This window comes from Phyllobates terribilis, unplaced genomic scaffold (assembly GCF_046119375.1).
Source record: "Phyllobates terribilis strain yellow unplaced genomic scaffold, ASM4611937v1 Scaffold_11__3_contigs__length_659146591, whole genome shotgun sequence".
NCBI lineage: Eukaryota > Metazoa > Chordata > Amphibia > Anura > Dendrobatidae > Phyllobates > Phyllobates terribilis.
Window position 1 is genome coordinate 167,936,095 of NW_027362771.1, and position 17,089 is coordinate 167,953,183.

The 17,089-nt window shown below is 36.2% G+C and overlaps 1 protein-coding gene across 1 annotated transcript in view; it reads left to right on the forward strand.

Moving 5' to 3' along the window:
- TPH2 (tryptophan hydroxylase 2) overlaps nt 1-17,089 on the forward strand; it is a 552,487-nt gene that overhangs the window by 484,250 nt on the left and 51,148 nt on the right. Inside the window, exon 9 of the mRNA XM_073651797.1 lies at nt 10,227-10,322. Within this exon, the coding sequence (XP_073507898.1) occupies nt 10,227-10,322 (96 nt within the window). The remainder of the gene's footprint in view (nt 1-10,226; nt 10,323-17,089) is intronic.

The window sequence follows — 17,089 nt, forward strand, 5'->3', positions numbered from 1 at the left end:
TTTGCTAATAATTTGCTTTTATCATAGAGTGCTCTTTACTTGAAATAATATGCTCCACCAATATGTCAGAAGAATTAGCAATCCATAAAAGCTTCCCTCTTTCTATTTGTGATCAGGTGATCTCACCTATTCTTATGTAGTGTAACTGTAAATGCATTGTTTCATTATTGTAAGCCAGTAAGAAGAAATCCTACTGCGCTATTGAAAAGACATCTGTTTTATTGCAGTGAGGTATTATAATTGTGCTTCGTTTGGTGCGTCACATGCCTGTCATCCATAGACGCCCATTAATTTTCAACTTCATTACAGTAATTAAGTGCTCATGATGATAAACTGAAGCTTGAGTCTACGCTTTTACATTATATTGCTACCTACTAGAAACATTTCTCTCACAATATCAGCTTATCACATAGCAACCAATGACAAAGTTACACCGGTGTCCTTTTTAATTACTACGAGTGTGAGTTTGGCACAAGTACATTATAGATATCTATACTCACTGCAGTAATGTAGCTTGCGTCGTGTTAGATTAATAGCAGGATGAAGGATCATAGGTTGTTCTATGCCATCTCCCTTGACTTCTACTGCTCTAAAGTTCCTCACTCCTCCAGAAATTTGACCTGACTTTTCAACATGTTGCCTCCCCAAGGTGTTTTATGTGTGTTAAATTTTGTGCTTGATGGATAACATTTATTTACCCTTGCACAACAATATATTTAACATTTTTGACTCCTGCTAAGGAAACTACTGATTATACACAGCAAGGCGCCAACTTAAAATTCTGCACTTAGTTCTCTTGTATTTATGCAATGTTTTCTAATCCTAGAATGTAAACTAAAAATATTGAGTGAATAACTAAATAAAAGTGAGAAAGAAAAAAAACTTTAAATGAACAGAAAAATTAAATTCCTGCATGAAATGGCTAATTCCTAAGATGGGCAAAAATGGCATTAGACAGACACTACTAACTATAAGTATGCTGCCCTTTTTTTTGGTAAAAGCTATCAAACTTGCAGCGGAGCTGCCTAATGGAGTAAACCTAGTGAACCTAGCCCTTGCAAACCTTACAATTTGCACATTTTGCAGAAAAGTGCATCTTATAACTTTTAGCTTACTTAATCTATCAGCTAGTATAGAGACCTTATTAAGACATTTTTTGGGGGTACGAGAAAAAATGGAACATTTTTCATCAGTGTGCTGCTTCCATTTTTCATCCATTTTTGGTTTGTGTGTCTATTATTAATATCAGTGTGGCAAAAGAAAAGCTTTTTCCTAGCATACCCATTAAACAGTAACAAATCAACAGTACCGATGAGCAAACCCAAACTGTAAAGTTCGGGGTGAGTACCGGACTCCTAGTGTCCGGTGTTGAACTCCGATCATGGACTTCTCACACAGATGTCCGTTTTAGTTGCTTCTATGGGGATCGGGTTTGGGTAGTGTTCTGGTACCCGAACTGAACTTAGTCGGTTGAACCCGATGAACCCACGACGTTGTGTTTTTTGTTTCTTTTTGGTATGTCATATTTTAACTCTTCCCGGGAGTGGGTTTGTGAGGCAGGCTCACAGGCTAAGCAGTAAGAAGTGATCAAAATATCATATCTATTCTTAAATGATATCAATAATCAATGTCGTCTAGCCATGCACAAAATAAAGCTTTCTCACAGCTCTTTTGACAGAAAAATGAAAATGGGGCCCCCATTTCTCTGAAAATGGAGACACAATACAAATTTATTTTCAACAAATTCACAATTTTTCTTTTCACCACTAAAGTAATAAAAATTGGACATGTTTGATATCTCTGTAATCATACTGAACTAAATACACAAGATACTGAGTCATTTTTACTACACATTGTATGTCATAAAAACAATTTCTAAAAGCAACGTCGGAATAGCATTTATTTCACTATTTCACCACACTTGGAATATTTTCACATTATCCAGTACATAATGTTGTAAAATTAATGGTGTCATTCAAAAATACAACTCGTCCTGCTATAAGCAAGCCCTCATACGTATGTGTGGATGGAGAATAAAAAATGTTATGGCTCTTGGAAGAGGGGGAGGAAAAAATGAAGATGCAAAAGGTCACTGTACCCACAAAAGAAATTGACATGTTACGGATTTAGACAACACACCGTAGATCACTTTGCAGTGCAAAAAAAAAAAGCACAGTGGACGTGTCACGTGAGATTTCTATAAATCCCATCCACTTTGCTGGAAGTGTAAGACACTGTGTTTTTTGTGCAGCCATAACATGCACCGAAAACTCCCTATGAGAACTTAACCTAATTTTGACAAGATGAGCTGACCATTTAATGTTTATAGAAGTCCAACCTTTCCTCAAGATCCAGAGCTGAACCGTAAATTGAGTACCTCTATTTAGCTTTGTTTTGTCTCCATTGTAAGTAGAATTTATGGGTGCTGTTTTTATATCCTTAAGGGCTTATGAAAAAGACCATAGAACTCAACCCCACCCGAACTCACACAAATATATAAAAAATTGTCCAAGTTTCATCCATAAAACTTGGATTTTTTTCTCATTTGTCTTTCATATGTAATCCGTTTGCAATCCATTTTTATACAGCAACAATTATTAAAAATATACAAGATTAAACTAAAAGTTTCCTATATTAAAGAATTGAAATATATCCATAAAAGTTTAATTCTATACGGTAGCTCCATATGCAATCCGATTTTTTTTGTGCACCCATAGAATTGAATGGGTGTTATCCATCTCATGGAAGAAATTAGTGCATGCTGCGATTTTTTTTCCAGTCTAAACAAATTGCTCATCTCCACTGGCTCATTGAATGAAATTGATCTAAGTGCTGTCCGTGTGCTGTCCATTATTTCATGTCGTGGAGACAAATCAGTCTATATATTTTGTACTTTAATAGTGCCCTTTTGGCTCCTATCCCTCTGTTAGTGTTCCTGATTATTGAATTTTAATTTAGGCTCCAATGAAACAGTTCCATCCTATGGACAGGAATGGTGCCAGACAGATCCCATTAACTATAATGAGGTCTGTCAGGTTTTGGTTTGAGGGATGTGTGTAATTTTACTGGAAGAAATGTTTCCATGCTATTTGTTCTTGTAGAAACTACATGTGATGGAGCCTTCTAACTTAGGCTCTGATACTAGTGTGAAGCTAACCATAAACAATTCACCAACTTGCAGACAAGCTATCATCTTTTAGTTAACTTTCAGCATGTGTCACAGACAGTGTTTGGTTTGGCTAATGGAGGGCCATGCACATTAGATAATTGTGATTGTATCCCTCTAAATTTGGCAAGATGAGCTAACGATCTATTGTACAGGGTGGGCCATTTATATGGATACACCTAAATAAAATGGGAATGGTTGGTGATATCAACTTCCTGTATGTGGCATATTAGTATATGGGAGGGGGAAAACTCTTCCAGATGGGTGGTGACCATGGAGGCCATTTTGAAGTCGGCCATTTTGGATCCAACTTTATTTTTTTCAATGGGAAGAGGGTCATGTGACACATCAAACTTATTGAGAATTTCATAAGAAAAACAATGGTGTGCTAGGTTTTAACTTAACTTTAATCTTTCATGAGTTATTTACAAGTTTCTCTTTGTTTACAGCCATTGACATGTCGCAGAGGTTAACACGTGAGGAGCGGATAGAAATTGTGTTGATGTCTGGTGAACGCAGTATCTGGGTCATTGCAGCAGATTTCAATGCAAGACACCCTACGAGACCACCCACCTGCCATGCTACAGTTAGCAAACTGCTTGCCAAATGTCATGAAACAGGTTCAGTATTGGATTTGCCAAAATGTGGATGCAAGAAAACTGTCACTAATGAAGAAACATCAGTGGCTGTCCTAGCTTCATTCAGCAAGAGCCCACAGAGTAGGACTCGCCGCATGTCACTGGAGAGTGGCATCAGTCAAACATCCTTTCGGCGGATATTAGCTACTCACTAATGGCACCCTTTACAAAATGAGGATGACCCAGATCGGCACACTGAATTTGCAGAATGGGCAAAACAAAATTTGGAACAGGACCCTCAGTTTACACAGAACATTATGTTCAGTGATGAAGCAAACTTTTTTGTGAATGAAGTTAACAAACAAAAGCACCACTATTGGTCTGACACTAACCCACAGTAGATAGACCCCTCCAAGACTGTGGGAACACAAAAATTAATGGTATAGTGTGGTATATGAGGTACAAAGATAGTGGGGCCATTCTTCATCAATGGAAACCTCAATGCCACTGGATAGCTGAAATTGATACATGATGATGTGCTGCCCTCTTTATGCACTGAAGATGGCACGTTCCCTGAGTTTTTCCAACAAGATGGCGCACCACCACATTATGGGTGTCAGGTCTGAGCATTCCTACATGAACAGTTTCCTGGAAAGTGGTTTGGTCGTCGTGGGCCAGTTGAATGGGCACCAAGGTCTCCCGATCTGACCCCCTTAGACTTTTATCTTTGGGGTAATCTGAAGGCAATTGCCTATGCTGTGAAGATACGAGACGTGCAGCATCTGAAACAACGGATACTGGAAGCCTGTGCTAGCATTTCTTCTGCGGTGTTGCTATCAGTTTGTCAAGAGTGGGAGAAGAGGGTTGCATTGACAATCCAACACAATAGACAGCACTTTAAACACATTTTAGAAGTGGTCATAAACTTGTAAATAACTCATGAAAGAATAAAGTTATGTTAAAACCAAGCACACCATTGTTTTTCTTATTAAATTCTCAATAAGTTTGATGTGTCACATGACCCTCTTCCCATTGAAAAAAATAAAGTTGGATCCAAAATGGCCAACTTCAAAATGGCCACCATGGTCATCACCCATCTGCAAAAGTTTTCCCCTTCTCATATTCTAATGTGCCACAAACAGGAAGTTGATATCACCAACCATTCCCATTTTATTTAGGTGTATCCATATAAATGGCCCACTCTGTATGTAGAAAAAGTCCAAGCGTTCCTCAGCATCCATATTTATAGGGGTTGTCCACTACTTTGACATTGATGCCCTATCCACAGGATAGGGCATCAATGTATGATCGACCGGGGTCCCACACAACTTCTTTAATTCAAAAATTGTATGGCTCTATTTAGTTTTGCTTTTTCTCCACTGCATGTAGAATATATGGCAACAGTTTTAGTATTCCTACTGGAAACGGATCAGTTGTCATTTTTTGTATTTTTTTCTAAGACTCTAAGGCCATGTGTACACGTTGAGTATTTGGTGAGTTTTTTTACCTTCAGTGTTTGCAAGCCAAAACCAGGAGTGGGTGATAAATGCAGAATTGGTGACTTGTTTCTATTATACTTTTCCTCTGATTGTTCCTCACCTGGTTTTGGCTTACAAATACTGATGTAAAATACTGAACGTGTGCACGTTGCCTTAGGGTGCACTTTGACTCCTATCCCTTGGTTAGTGGTCCTGCTTTCTTATTGGAGTTTAATTTAACCCCCAGCTAAGTCAATTGAAACCAGCAGACTCAATTATAAAAATGGTGCTAAGGAGTTAGGGTTGGGGTAGCTTTTGCACCCTTCCAGATTTTCTCCACATTTTCTAATTGTGATGTTTTGGTCAATACTAGCATATTGCGAGACTTAAACTCATGTATTGTATTTTTCAATTATCTATTTTTTTTTTAAATGAGCAACTTTACCGATGCAATGAAAAAAAAAAACAAGCTAGAGGTCTACGTAGAACCTGTTAATGTTTCACTTTATAAGGGAAAAATACTCACCTTAATATGTAAAGAGACATAAAAAATATACTTATGCAAATTTGTACTTGTATGATAAAGAATTCAAAGAACTTTCCCATCGAATTAGAACAAAACTTAATGTCTGACACCTAGAGTCTGACATTTCACAGTGATTTGTTGGAAATATGTAAAATAGGTAATTATTCAATGAAAGCAGATACTGCAAAACTGATAGGGCTGCCTTGATCTTTGTTTTATTTTTTTGTATTCCTGATATTCAGAAATTCCTGGTATTTATATAAGATTTTTTTCTGCACTAAAATAATGACATTGATTTGATGCTATAAATCCAGCAATCTGTAAAATAGGCTAATCACTTGCAAGCATTTTTTTTGCAGATTTGACTGTTCTCAGGCCAATGTTCTCCTTTTTGTTCCCAGGAGCAAAGAGCTGTGCGTAATTCGTCTGCAAAGTCAGACTTTCAAAACAAGATGTAAAGAAGCTTTGGCCACAAGTGCTAATTTCACTACTATGTAATATACTAAATAGCCAGGTATTATCCCAGTGTGTCCTCACCATGACATTTCAAGCGCTACCTGTATGTGTATGTAATGGACAAACAGTACTGTAGCGAAGGAGTGCTTCTTGTGTTAAAATAATAATTTAGGTCACGTATTGACAATCACTGCACCAGTATAATAACAACTTTCCAGCCAGAAAACATTTTGTTTCTGAATACATGTATTTGCTCCGTCTAAATAACAGTTTTTAAGTTCCATGTGCTTGCCTCACTTCATTTTACTTGTGGCTCATCTACGGTGTCTTCGGCATGAAATATCAATAATGATACCATCCTTCAAACAGACTGTAATAAATCAGAGCTGTGATCTGTACCAATCAAATCGATCTATACTGATGTGCACTGGCATTCTATTAATTAACAATAATAGGGACTTCTGCCTTCAGTCACTGCTACAATCAAACCTCTGCCATTGATGATTAAATGAGAGCAGGCATCGCTTTATTAATGAATCCCATTTAGAATTCTGCTGCTACGCAAATGAAATTGCACAGGGAAATATTAAAAAGCTTTTGAAAAATAGGCTGCACTTTGGTTGCAATATGTATCTTACTTACATATGCTGCCATGTGGGGCACAAAGCAAAATCAACCTGCGTCATTATAAAATTATTTTTCATTACAAATAGTGTACCTACCTTAATTAGCTTTTATTAGGGATTAATAATTGATTATTAATTAAGATTTGCATGTTAATTATTTACAACTGTTTATCGCTTGCCTTTCGAAACTCATTGGCTTTTCAGACCTTTACTAGTCAACCTGGTCCCATCATTGCTCTTTATATAAACTGCAGAGTAAAATGTTATATAAAAAAAACAGACCTTACCATCTTGGGGTCTATGATTGTTCCATCAAGAACTATTGGCAAATACATGTTGTAATTGAGACCATGGCATATGGAGTTTTACTGTCCCTGCATTTCTGGCTCAATTTCCCATTTAATTGTCCCACAAAATCGCAAATGACAACCTTCAGGGATGCAAGCCGGTTACCTACAATTGTCTTACAGATGTTCATTGCTATTTTGCATTTTTTTTCGAACGCATAGGATAGGTTCTTTTAAGACTTTGAAACAACATTTTCTATATAAACTAATCTGCTTTCTGGTTAGTGTATTGTATAATGTGACTTAAAGGGATTTTCCATGGTAAAGTTTGTCTATAGGTTTGCTCTTTGTAAAAATAATCTGAGCTTTATTGACTCACTACTGTTATAGCACTGCCTCTCTGCCACTGCTCCCCATGTTGACAGGTTACAGTGGTGATGACTACAGCATGTGACTGCTGCAGCCAATCACTAGATACATCAGAATCTCCGCTGAGCCCAGCGATTGGCTGCAGTAGTCATGAGGGCTCTGCTGCAGTAGCATAATGCACATCCAGCAGTGAGTGAGTAAAAATCAGTAAAGTTCAGTCTATGGAGGTAAAAAATCCCGGAAAACTTTTTTTCTTGTTCATTATTATGTAATTGAAATCTCACTATTGACTATCTTGATGGAAATAGTTTCCACCTGTTCTTAAAGAAGCTGTCTATGTTTGAGAATAATTCTTTGCTAAAAATACAGCTCTTAGGTTATCTATTGCTGAGGACCATATGTAGATTACTGAGAACATGATGGCACATATTTCATGGAGGGCCCCTACTGGTAAAATGTTGCATGACATGATAGAATAACAACTAAAACTCAAGCATCCAAAAATAAGTATGTCATTTAAAATCCACATGTAGCAAAAGTTATTGTTAAAAAAATCATCATCAGCAAGATGTGGATCCTGAACAATGGATATAAATCACATAAATCACTGAATCATTCCAGATCAATAGCAATCCTTACTCATAGCTACGGTAACCTCCCCACAAACACATTCGATTAATGCCATTTTTAACACGATGTTAAAATCGGGGTCTCTTGACTCGCGTTAGAAGAATGAAAAATTGGGTATGTTAAAGTTACTCTTGATCCTTTTCTATTCCAGGGAGATAAGCCACTGTCAGTGGTGTCTGACCACAGCTTACTCCTCTCTCCCCAGAGGATCACTGATAAAGATGTAACAGTAACTTTAATTAGATTAAGAGTTCTTATTGAACATTTTACATCAAACTATACATATTTATCAATTATAAAATTTGTCTAACTGCTGTAATTGAATTAGTACATTTGTCCCCAGTTTTCATCTGAGCTATTCTTGTTACATTAGAACATTAAAAAAATACAAAAACAATCAGATAACTAAACATACGTCTCCAGAAAATCATCAAAAAAAGAAAAATCCTATACAAAGCTGCACAGTTTTGACACCGCGTAACAAATAGGTCTGTTGAATAAAGAAAATCTTTTAACATGCCAAGCAGATGCTTCTGCTCATTTTATTTTCCCTTTATGCACAGGGCAGTGTGAATAGCCGACTTTTCCCTAGTCAGGCGGTATTACAGATCTTTTCCATCATTAACTTTGTACATTTCATAAGCTATGGAAGAGTTATTAGCTAAAACTGAGGCATCTGGAGATTTCCAGTGTAATTAAATCACCAGCCTCAGTTCTGTGTTTTTAGGTTTTGAAATAAAGTTCATCAGTAACAACGTGACTATTTCATGAACTATGTAATATAAAGTAGTCAAGGGAAGCCGAAACATATTGTTAGCAACACTGACATACAAAATTTATGATAATAAAAACTAAAAAAAAGTTAACTGTCACAAGACCCTTCAGGTCCCCTATAAATTAGAATGGGTAGCTACTAAATACTTGGGCTGGTCATGTATCTTATAGCCATTGTAATCATTGCAGGTGAAATCTGTGACCGATTGTGAAGGAAATATATAATTGTAAGGAAAACAATAAAATAACCAGTCAATGCCGCATCTACATACTGTCTCTACACACACAGGAAATAACATCTGCCTGCTCTTCTTGCAGGAACTGAAAGCAGGGGGCGTCTCCTGGGAACATACTAGAGGTGTCAAACATGGCAGCTCAGCCCCTGGAGCCTTATCTTTAAAGAGCTAGCAAATGGGTTTTTAATTAAGAAGGAATATTTCCTATTGTCTATATAAGAGAAAGGGGGGAGACACAGGTATTTGAAATGCCACAACTTAGCCAATGGTCCATTCACAAACAGCAACTTTTAAATGAGCCAATCCTGGTCATCCTGGAAATATGAGCTTAAGGTCAGGACTATAAAAAGCTGGATGGCACAAAGAGAAGGGGTTCACATGTAGGGGCTGCAGATCCTGCTTGTGATCCATAATCCATTGTCTCCTTCCCCCAAGGAAACAGAAGGACAATAGATATTTCTGCTATTTCTCCTGTTTTATTTTAAAACTGTTTTGTATATTTGTGTGTCATTTTATTTTTATCTTTTGATATCTTTTATTGTAAGCACTGTATATTTTTATATTAAAGCTTAAAATCTTTAATAAGTTTGACCCTTGTACACTCTAAAGAATCTATAACCTTTAAGAGAGGGTGTGACCTTTTTGATTCTCAGACAGTAACATATTTTGGGGACTCATCATCACCCCGTATGTTTGATGAGTGGTGGCAGCGTGAGCTTAAGTAACTGGGGTGTGCGGACTGTGTCGGGGTGTGATTTATGCTCACTTTATAGCCTTGAACAGAGGTTGAGTGCTGGGTTGAGTGTGAACAGATACATTACAGATACACAGCAGCCAACCACTTTGCCCAATTGCTCTGCCTGTGTACACAGCACAAGCTGCTGAACTCACTGATTGTCTGCAGCATTGATGTCACTGCAGCCAAGCAACAGAACACTGGACCCATAGTAATACTAAGATAGTTTTCTGAAAGGACACCCATTTAATATGATAACCCCTTTTAGCCTGGTTCTATGGAAATTAGAAGAAATATTATTAATTGCTTTTAAAGAATAGTATACAAAAAATAATGTAGCTATTATAATTTATTTTTTTTTCAGTGCTACTTTTTTACTATTGAATTCGGTCTTTGCAAACAAGATGGACAGCTACGAGCATATGGTGCAGGACTCTTATCTTCTATTGGAGAATTAAAGGTAAGACAGCAGAAGACTATAACAGACCGCGCTGCACAAACAATTTCAAAAGAGGTTTTTAGTGAACTTTTATTTTATATCAATTTTCTTTTTTATATCTGTACACAAAAAACACTGTTGCTCAATTGAAAATGTCAGCAAGCAGAGCAGATGCTCTTGAAATATTCTAATAATGTTATATATTTTTTTTGTTGCTATCATTGCTTTTCTGAATACTCATGGCATTTTGCAACACTCGAGGGATTTTCTGCAAATTTTCAAAACCACTAAAATTTACATAGCCCAACAATGTTTAATCAGTCGGGATCCAAACCTTGGGACTGATGCATTGTTATGTATAGTACAAGCGATTGCATGATCACAGCTTCAAGTCCCATAAGGGGACTAATAAATACAGTAACAAGTGAAAAAATGTTTTTAAAAATATGAAAAAAAAATAAAAATGACAAAAATTTAAATCATCCCTTTTTTGCCCCATTAAAAAAATACATATATTTGGTATCGCTGCATTTGTAAATGTCCGATCTGTCAAAATATAAAATAAATTATTCTGATCGGTAAACGGTGTAATGAGAAAAAAATCAAAATGCCAGAATTATGTTTTTTTGGCCACTGCAACATTGCAATAAAATGCAATAAGAGGCAATCAAAACATTGTCTCTACTTCAAAATGGTATCAGTAAAAACATCAGCTGAGGGTGCAAAAAACATAAACACTCACACAGCCCCAAATCCCAAAAAATGAAAAAGTTACAGGTCTCAGAAAATGGCGAAAGAAGCTAAATTGTTTTTTTTACAAATTTCCACATTTTTTCCACCACTTAAAAAAAAAAAAAAAACTATACATGTTTGGTATCTGGTAATAATACTGACCTGAAGAATCATATTGTCAGATCAGTTTTACCTTTTAGTGAACATGGTAAATAAAAAACAAAAAAATTGAGGAATTGCACTTTTTTTTGCAATACCAACGCATTTGTTTTTTTTTCCTGCTTTCCAGTGCATCAATTGATAAAATGAATAGTGTCATTCAAAAGTACAACTTGTTCTGCAAAAAAAAAGTACCTAGTAATAAAAATGTTATGTCTCTTGTAAGAATGGGAGGAAGAAATGAAAATGAAAAAGCTGAAAATAACCTTATCAGGAAGGGGTTAAACACCTGGGTTATATGGGAGGCCTTTTGACGATTTTGCACTGAGGCCCATGAGCCTCAAGTTACCACCACTGGTGACACATGATCATTCAATAAGTGTGATTAGCAGATGAATGCTTAGTATTTGAGTGAGGCATGTCAGTGTATTACTACTTTATTATAGCAAATACTAAGGCTATGTGCCCACGATACAGAAATGTTCCGGATTTTTCCTGAGCGTTTCTGCATCTCCCTGGCAGAAAAAAACGCATGGGGATTGTAAATGCATTTTTACAGCCAGGGACAAGCGGAAGTGAAGCGTTTTGATCATGCGATTTCGCATGCGGGTTGTCAAGTGCTTTCCAGCATGGATTTTATATAGTGTGACCAAGTTAGTTAAAAAAAAGAATAAAAATGGTAAAAAATAAAAAAAAAACATTATACGTACCTTCCGATGGCCCCTGGTCTCCTTATCCGATGAGTCCAGTCTCCCCGGTGTCTCGCGGTTGTGTAAAAGGACCTTCCATGACGTCATCTAGTCATGTGACAGGTCACGCGACCGCCGACGTCACATGACTAAATGACGTCATGGCAGGTCCTTTTAGACCATCGCAAGCTGCCGGGGAGCCAGGACGCACTGTACAGGAGACCGGGGGCCATCAGAAGGTAGATTATAATGTATATTTTTTATTTTATTCATTTTTTTTACAGGTACTATGGTACCCGGGTCTGGAGGAGAGTCTCCTCTTCTCCAGACCCGGGTACCATCCGCACATTGAATCGCTTAATATCCACATGTGCACATGTAGTCATGCGGATATTAAACGATTCAATCCAAGTCAATGGCAGCAAAAACGCCGCGATTACGCAAAATAATTGGTAGTGCTGCGGATTTTTCCACAATGATAATCTGCAGCGGAAATTTCCGCAGCATGTGCACAGCACATGCGGATTATCATTGGGGAACATTGCAGACATGCTGGTGCGGAAACGCTTAAAAAACGCATAGTGGGCACACAGCCTAAGAGTAATACATGCATCAACATAAGCTTGTTGTTTTGAAGAATCACTAAGTACAGTATAATCAAACTTTCAAAAATGAAAGCAGAGACTTGGTTGACATGCGCAGCTATTATACTTTGACTTTCTACTGCTTTGATACATTTAAATTCTTATGAAGAAATATTGAATAAAAAAAGAAGAATCATATCTATTGAACAGAATGTTTAAGGGCTCAGTGAAATAAACCAAAAGAAATGAAATAGACAGAGAAATAACAAAACAAAAGAATTATCTAAAAAAGCCAAAACACTTCCAAAGCTAAAAATATTAACGATATAGATACTTTAAGCGACAAAGTCTCCAGGACTTTTTCCAAAGGCGTACAATAAATATACCATGTCGCAGTTACTGCCTTAGGGGCATAGTCATAAGTGAAGTACTGGTTGAAAATCCTTGTGCCATTGCAAGCTGAAATCAGTCTAAAGTAAAGAAATAAAAAATAGCAAACCTGGTGTATTACCCCAGGAAATAAAATCATAAATTTTACATTGTGGTATTTGATCATTACAAAGTAGACAGCACCTTTCAGGTAGCCAGTAATATTGGAGATATATAGTTCATAAAGCCTAATCACCATTTTACAAGGCAACATGGCCCATTATCCAAGGAACAATATGGCACATATCACGTTTTAGTGACAAAGGTTCAACTACAGGTACTATATAATTCTGGATTAAAGAATCATTTTAACAACAATTTCCAGAGCCTTAAGATATTTGGCGTCTGCAGAAAACATCCAAGTCTAGGAAGATTTTGATATAAAAGATTTTATGTAATTCTGGTTACCTTTTCCTTTATTGTATTAACATTCAGAGTGATTTACATGCATGTGCACCACTTGTATCTGTGCACTTTCTGCTTTTATCCTTTAATGTGGTATCCTGCAGTGAGGGTTGTTTTTCTATTCCATATACAATACAAATGAAGATGGAACCATCTGCATAGTCGATCAGCTGACAGGAGACAGTTGCATACATTATGTATAATTGATGTTTTACAATGAGTTGTATACTGTTTCAGAAATATAAGTCATATGTTCTACAATTTGTCACATCTCAGACATGCACCAGTGCCAAATATTAACCCAATTAAGAATTTACAATATTTTAAATAAAGTTTCCATCCTTATAGAAATGTTCTTCTATCTTTGACATTTCTTAAATACTATGGCTAAGTTAGGAGCAATAATGTCTTGTCCCGTTGGACAGAAGAAGTATTATGGATACACAAGTTTATTCTTCAAGCATTAAAGAGCAAAAAAATATAAACTGAGTTATTATAGAATGCAACGGTTATATGCAAAATTCTCTGGGGACACAGCAGATTATAGGCCTTCACCTGCAAAGAGGTTATTCTGAGCGGATGACTACTGTATTGAAACAATCAAGTCAGTGTAAAAGACAGATTCTACATGTTTCAAAAACAGACACAAAGACCTAGTGTTGGACTGGGGTACCAAGGGCCCACCAGTGATATTGATTGTGGGGTCCACTGTTCAACAACACGCAACATTACCTGACCCTTCTTCACAAATTTTCCTGTTTCTATACAATAATAAATTGGATATCTCGTTAAATGAATGATGATATGCTGCCATTGTTTATATATGTTACATTAAGTGTGCTATACCAAACACTGCTCGTGTGGGGTGTGGGAACTTCTGCACAGAAGCCTACCAGTGAATTTTCCAATTCCCCTGTGTGACAGTTAAACCGCAAAGACCCAAGTAAAATCAGGAAATCCATGAAACAATCATAATGAAATATAGGGCCAAGGTCTGTAGAATGGCCAAATTCAGCTTAGTCTAGAACATTTCAGATTATACATCTTAGATTTAGATAAGAATTTAGCTTAATAGCTCTAAACAGTGCAAACAAAAGGCAACAACTAGAGAACTAGTTACTGTTGGATAACCCACCACTAGTATATTAACGATTTTTCTCTAATCCATAAATTGTTTTTCTACTGCAATCTTTCCCCAGTCAACTAGTCCTTTGAAGAACTAGTTATTGTTGGAAAACCCAATGCTGGCCTATTTAATGGTTACTCTCTTTATTCCATAAAATGTTTTTCTACTGTGAGCTTTCCCCTTGTCAACTAGTCCTTTGAAGAACTACCGTAGTTATTGTTGGCAAACTCAACACTAGCCTATTAACGGTTACTGTCTTTATTCCATAAACTGTTCTTCGACTGTGAGCTTTCCCCAATCAACTGGTCCTTTCGACTTTTCTAAATTGCCAACACATTAGTCTATTAAGATGCTTAATAATATGCTATTTTCACCCACATTTTCTCGTTTCAGCTCATCATCTTTATTCTTTCTCCATCTCTTTTAATTGACTTTAATTTCCAAGACCTACCTATGACATATACTTTAATAAAATTGAATTTTAAATCTTTTACTGTCTAATATACAGTATTTTCTCCCATTAGTTATTACCCAGCCTCATGACGCTGAGAGTGAATACTCCAATATCTTTGCATACTTGAATATACTTCCCTGTATCTGCAAAGGTGCTCCATATATGATGAAAGAAGTCTGATGACTGCACTTTTTACAAACTAATTCTCAGATCACAAAAGTATGCCCTTAACCATGCAAAGCAGGCGTATTTCAATTTTCTCGCTTTCCTAATCACTTTCAATTCTGAACGCTTCTTTGATATTTTTAGATCCCTTTTAGTCTTGGCACTTTATTCAACCATTCAGGCTGCTGCTGTTGGGTATTAACAAGTATAAGGATAATACTGTGCATGTGTTACAGTATATATACATTGCAGTTGCTAAATGACAGCAGTATGACTGTTCTGTATACAGACTGATGCTTTGTGGCAAAATCGTATTCCAACTGAATGCAAGAGTCTGTATATACCATATACAAAATTCTGGTAATTTTTTTGTAATTTATCCAGCTGTAACTTCACTTTGTTTGGTGTTCGGAAATGAAGCCAACACATAAATTTAAGTCAAATTCTCACTTTTAGCATTGTAACTCTTTATTTCAACCAATTTACCCTGAATACTGTGGCCGACCAGGTCTTTTCAGTTAATTATCGTAGTAAATAGCTGGTTATTAAACCATACCGCCATGAAGTTCTCATACACCCTAATTCTAGCAGCTTGGCAATTACTTGTATCATAAAAGTAACTTCTAAGAAATCACACTTCAGATCGCAGTACTGCTCCTAATACGCGGCATCCTTGGTAGTCATTAGGGTCAGGATTCAACTGCCCACACAGTGTATAAGGAGCAAGCTTGTAATCAATGGTTGGTGGTTGCAGGGATCCCACCGCTCACAAATATCAAGGACTCCACAGCGCACACAGAGCATTGAGAAATTGCCATAGCCAAAATAAACCCTAATTTTTGCCTATGGTTAGTGTTTATTTTGCCTATGACAATTTGTAAATAGATATGATTTATCCTAAGCTGACTTTTGTAACAGCTTTCAGTTGTACACAGAGCATTGAGGACTCCAACGTTGCATCTGATAAGCTGTGATTTTTGGTAACAAATTCCCTCTAAGGTCACTGAGCACTTCAGTTTGACCCAATACTACCATTGTTTGTCCATGAAGATTGTTCTTTGTGTCAGTAATTGTGGGGTTGCATCGAAATGTAAAAATGTATAGGTGTCTATGCATAGTTTCAGTAATTTAATGATCAATTTCTGTAAAGTTAAAAAAACAACAACACATTACATGATTAACATTATATTGACAATATTTTTGCACTATGTTTTTATTATGGCAATTCCCCTGGGTTACATTTTTTAAATGTACCATCTATTTTTTACATTTTATTTAGGACATCTAAATATAAAATTAGCAAAAAGGGTCGATGAAAGAAAATATCATTACAGCCAGAGAGGTAACACATTACTGAACATTATCAGCTTTGGAACACAATTAAAGTAGTTATAGGATTTGATATTAGAAAAGGAAATGCAGAGACAAGTAATACCTTAAAAGCCTTAGAACACCGTCATGTCACATAAGCAAGTAATGCCACCTATGCTCATTAGCACTTATAATTGTGGCTTTGTTGCTGCAATTAAATGGCATTTATATGATTTTACAATGTTTTAGTAGAACATAAATAGCACCTCATTTAACTTTTTTATAGTGTCCTTTTCATAATGTCTTTTTTATGCTGTGCTGAAAGATACTAAACGTGCATTGTATCCATGCAATTAAAACAAACAAGCAAACAAAAAAAGAACTAAACAAGCTTAAACGTATTGTTTTACACTTATCTATGTGAATAATTTCCTTTCAAGTTTGAGGTTCTTTACTGAGTTTTGAAGGACTTACTAAAACACCTTTAAATGTCCAAAATTATGTTATGTAATAATGTCTAATGATGTTAAAACAAAAAAAAAATAACTAAATGACAATATCCTATATTGAAATATTTTTTCGGAAATATGCTAAGGCCACCCAATGTAATTTCATATTGGATAATTATGTTTTAACACAACTTAAAGAAGACCTTTCACCACATTTTTCATGCTGAATTGGACACAATGTAATTGTTGCTGCGGAGCGGATTACATTTTTTAAATTTTTATTTT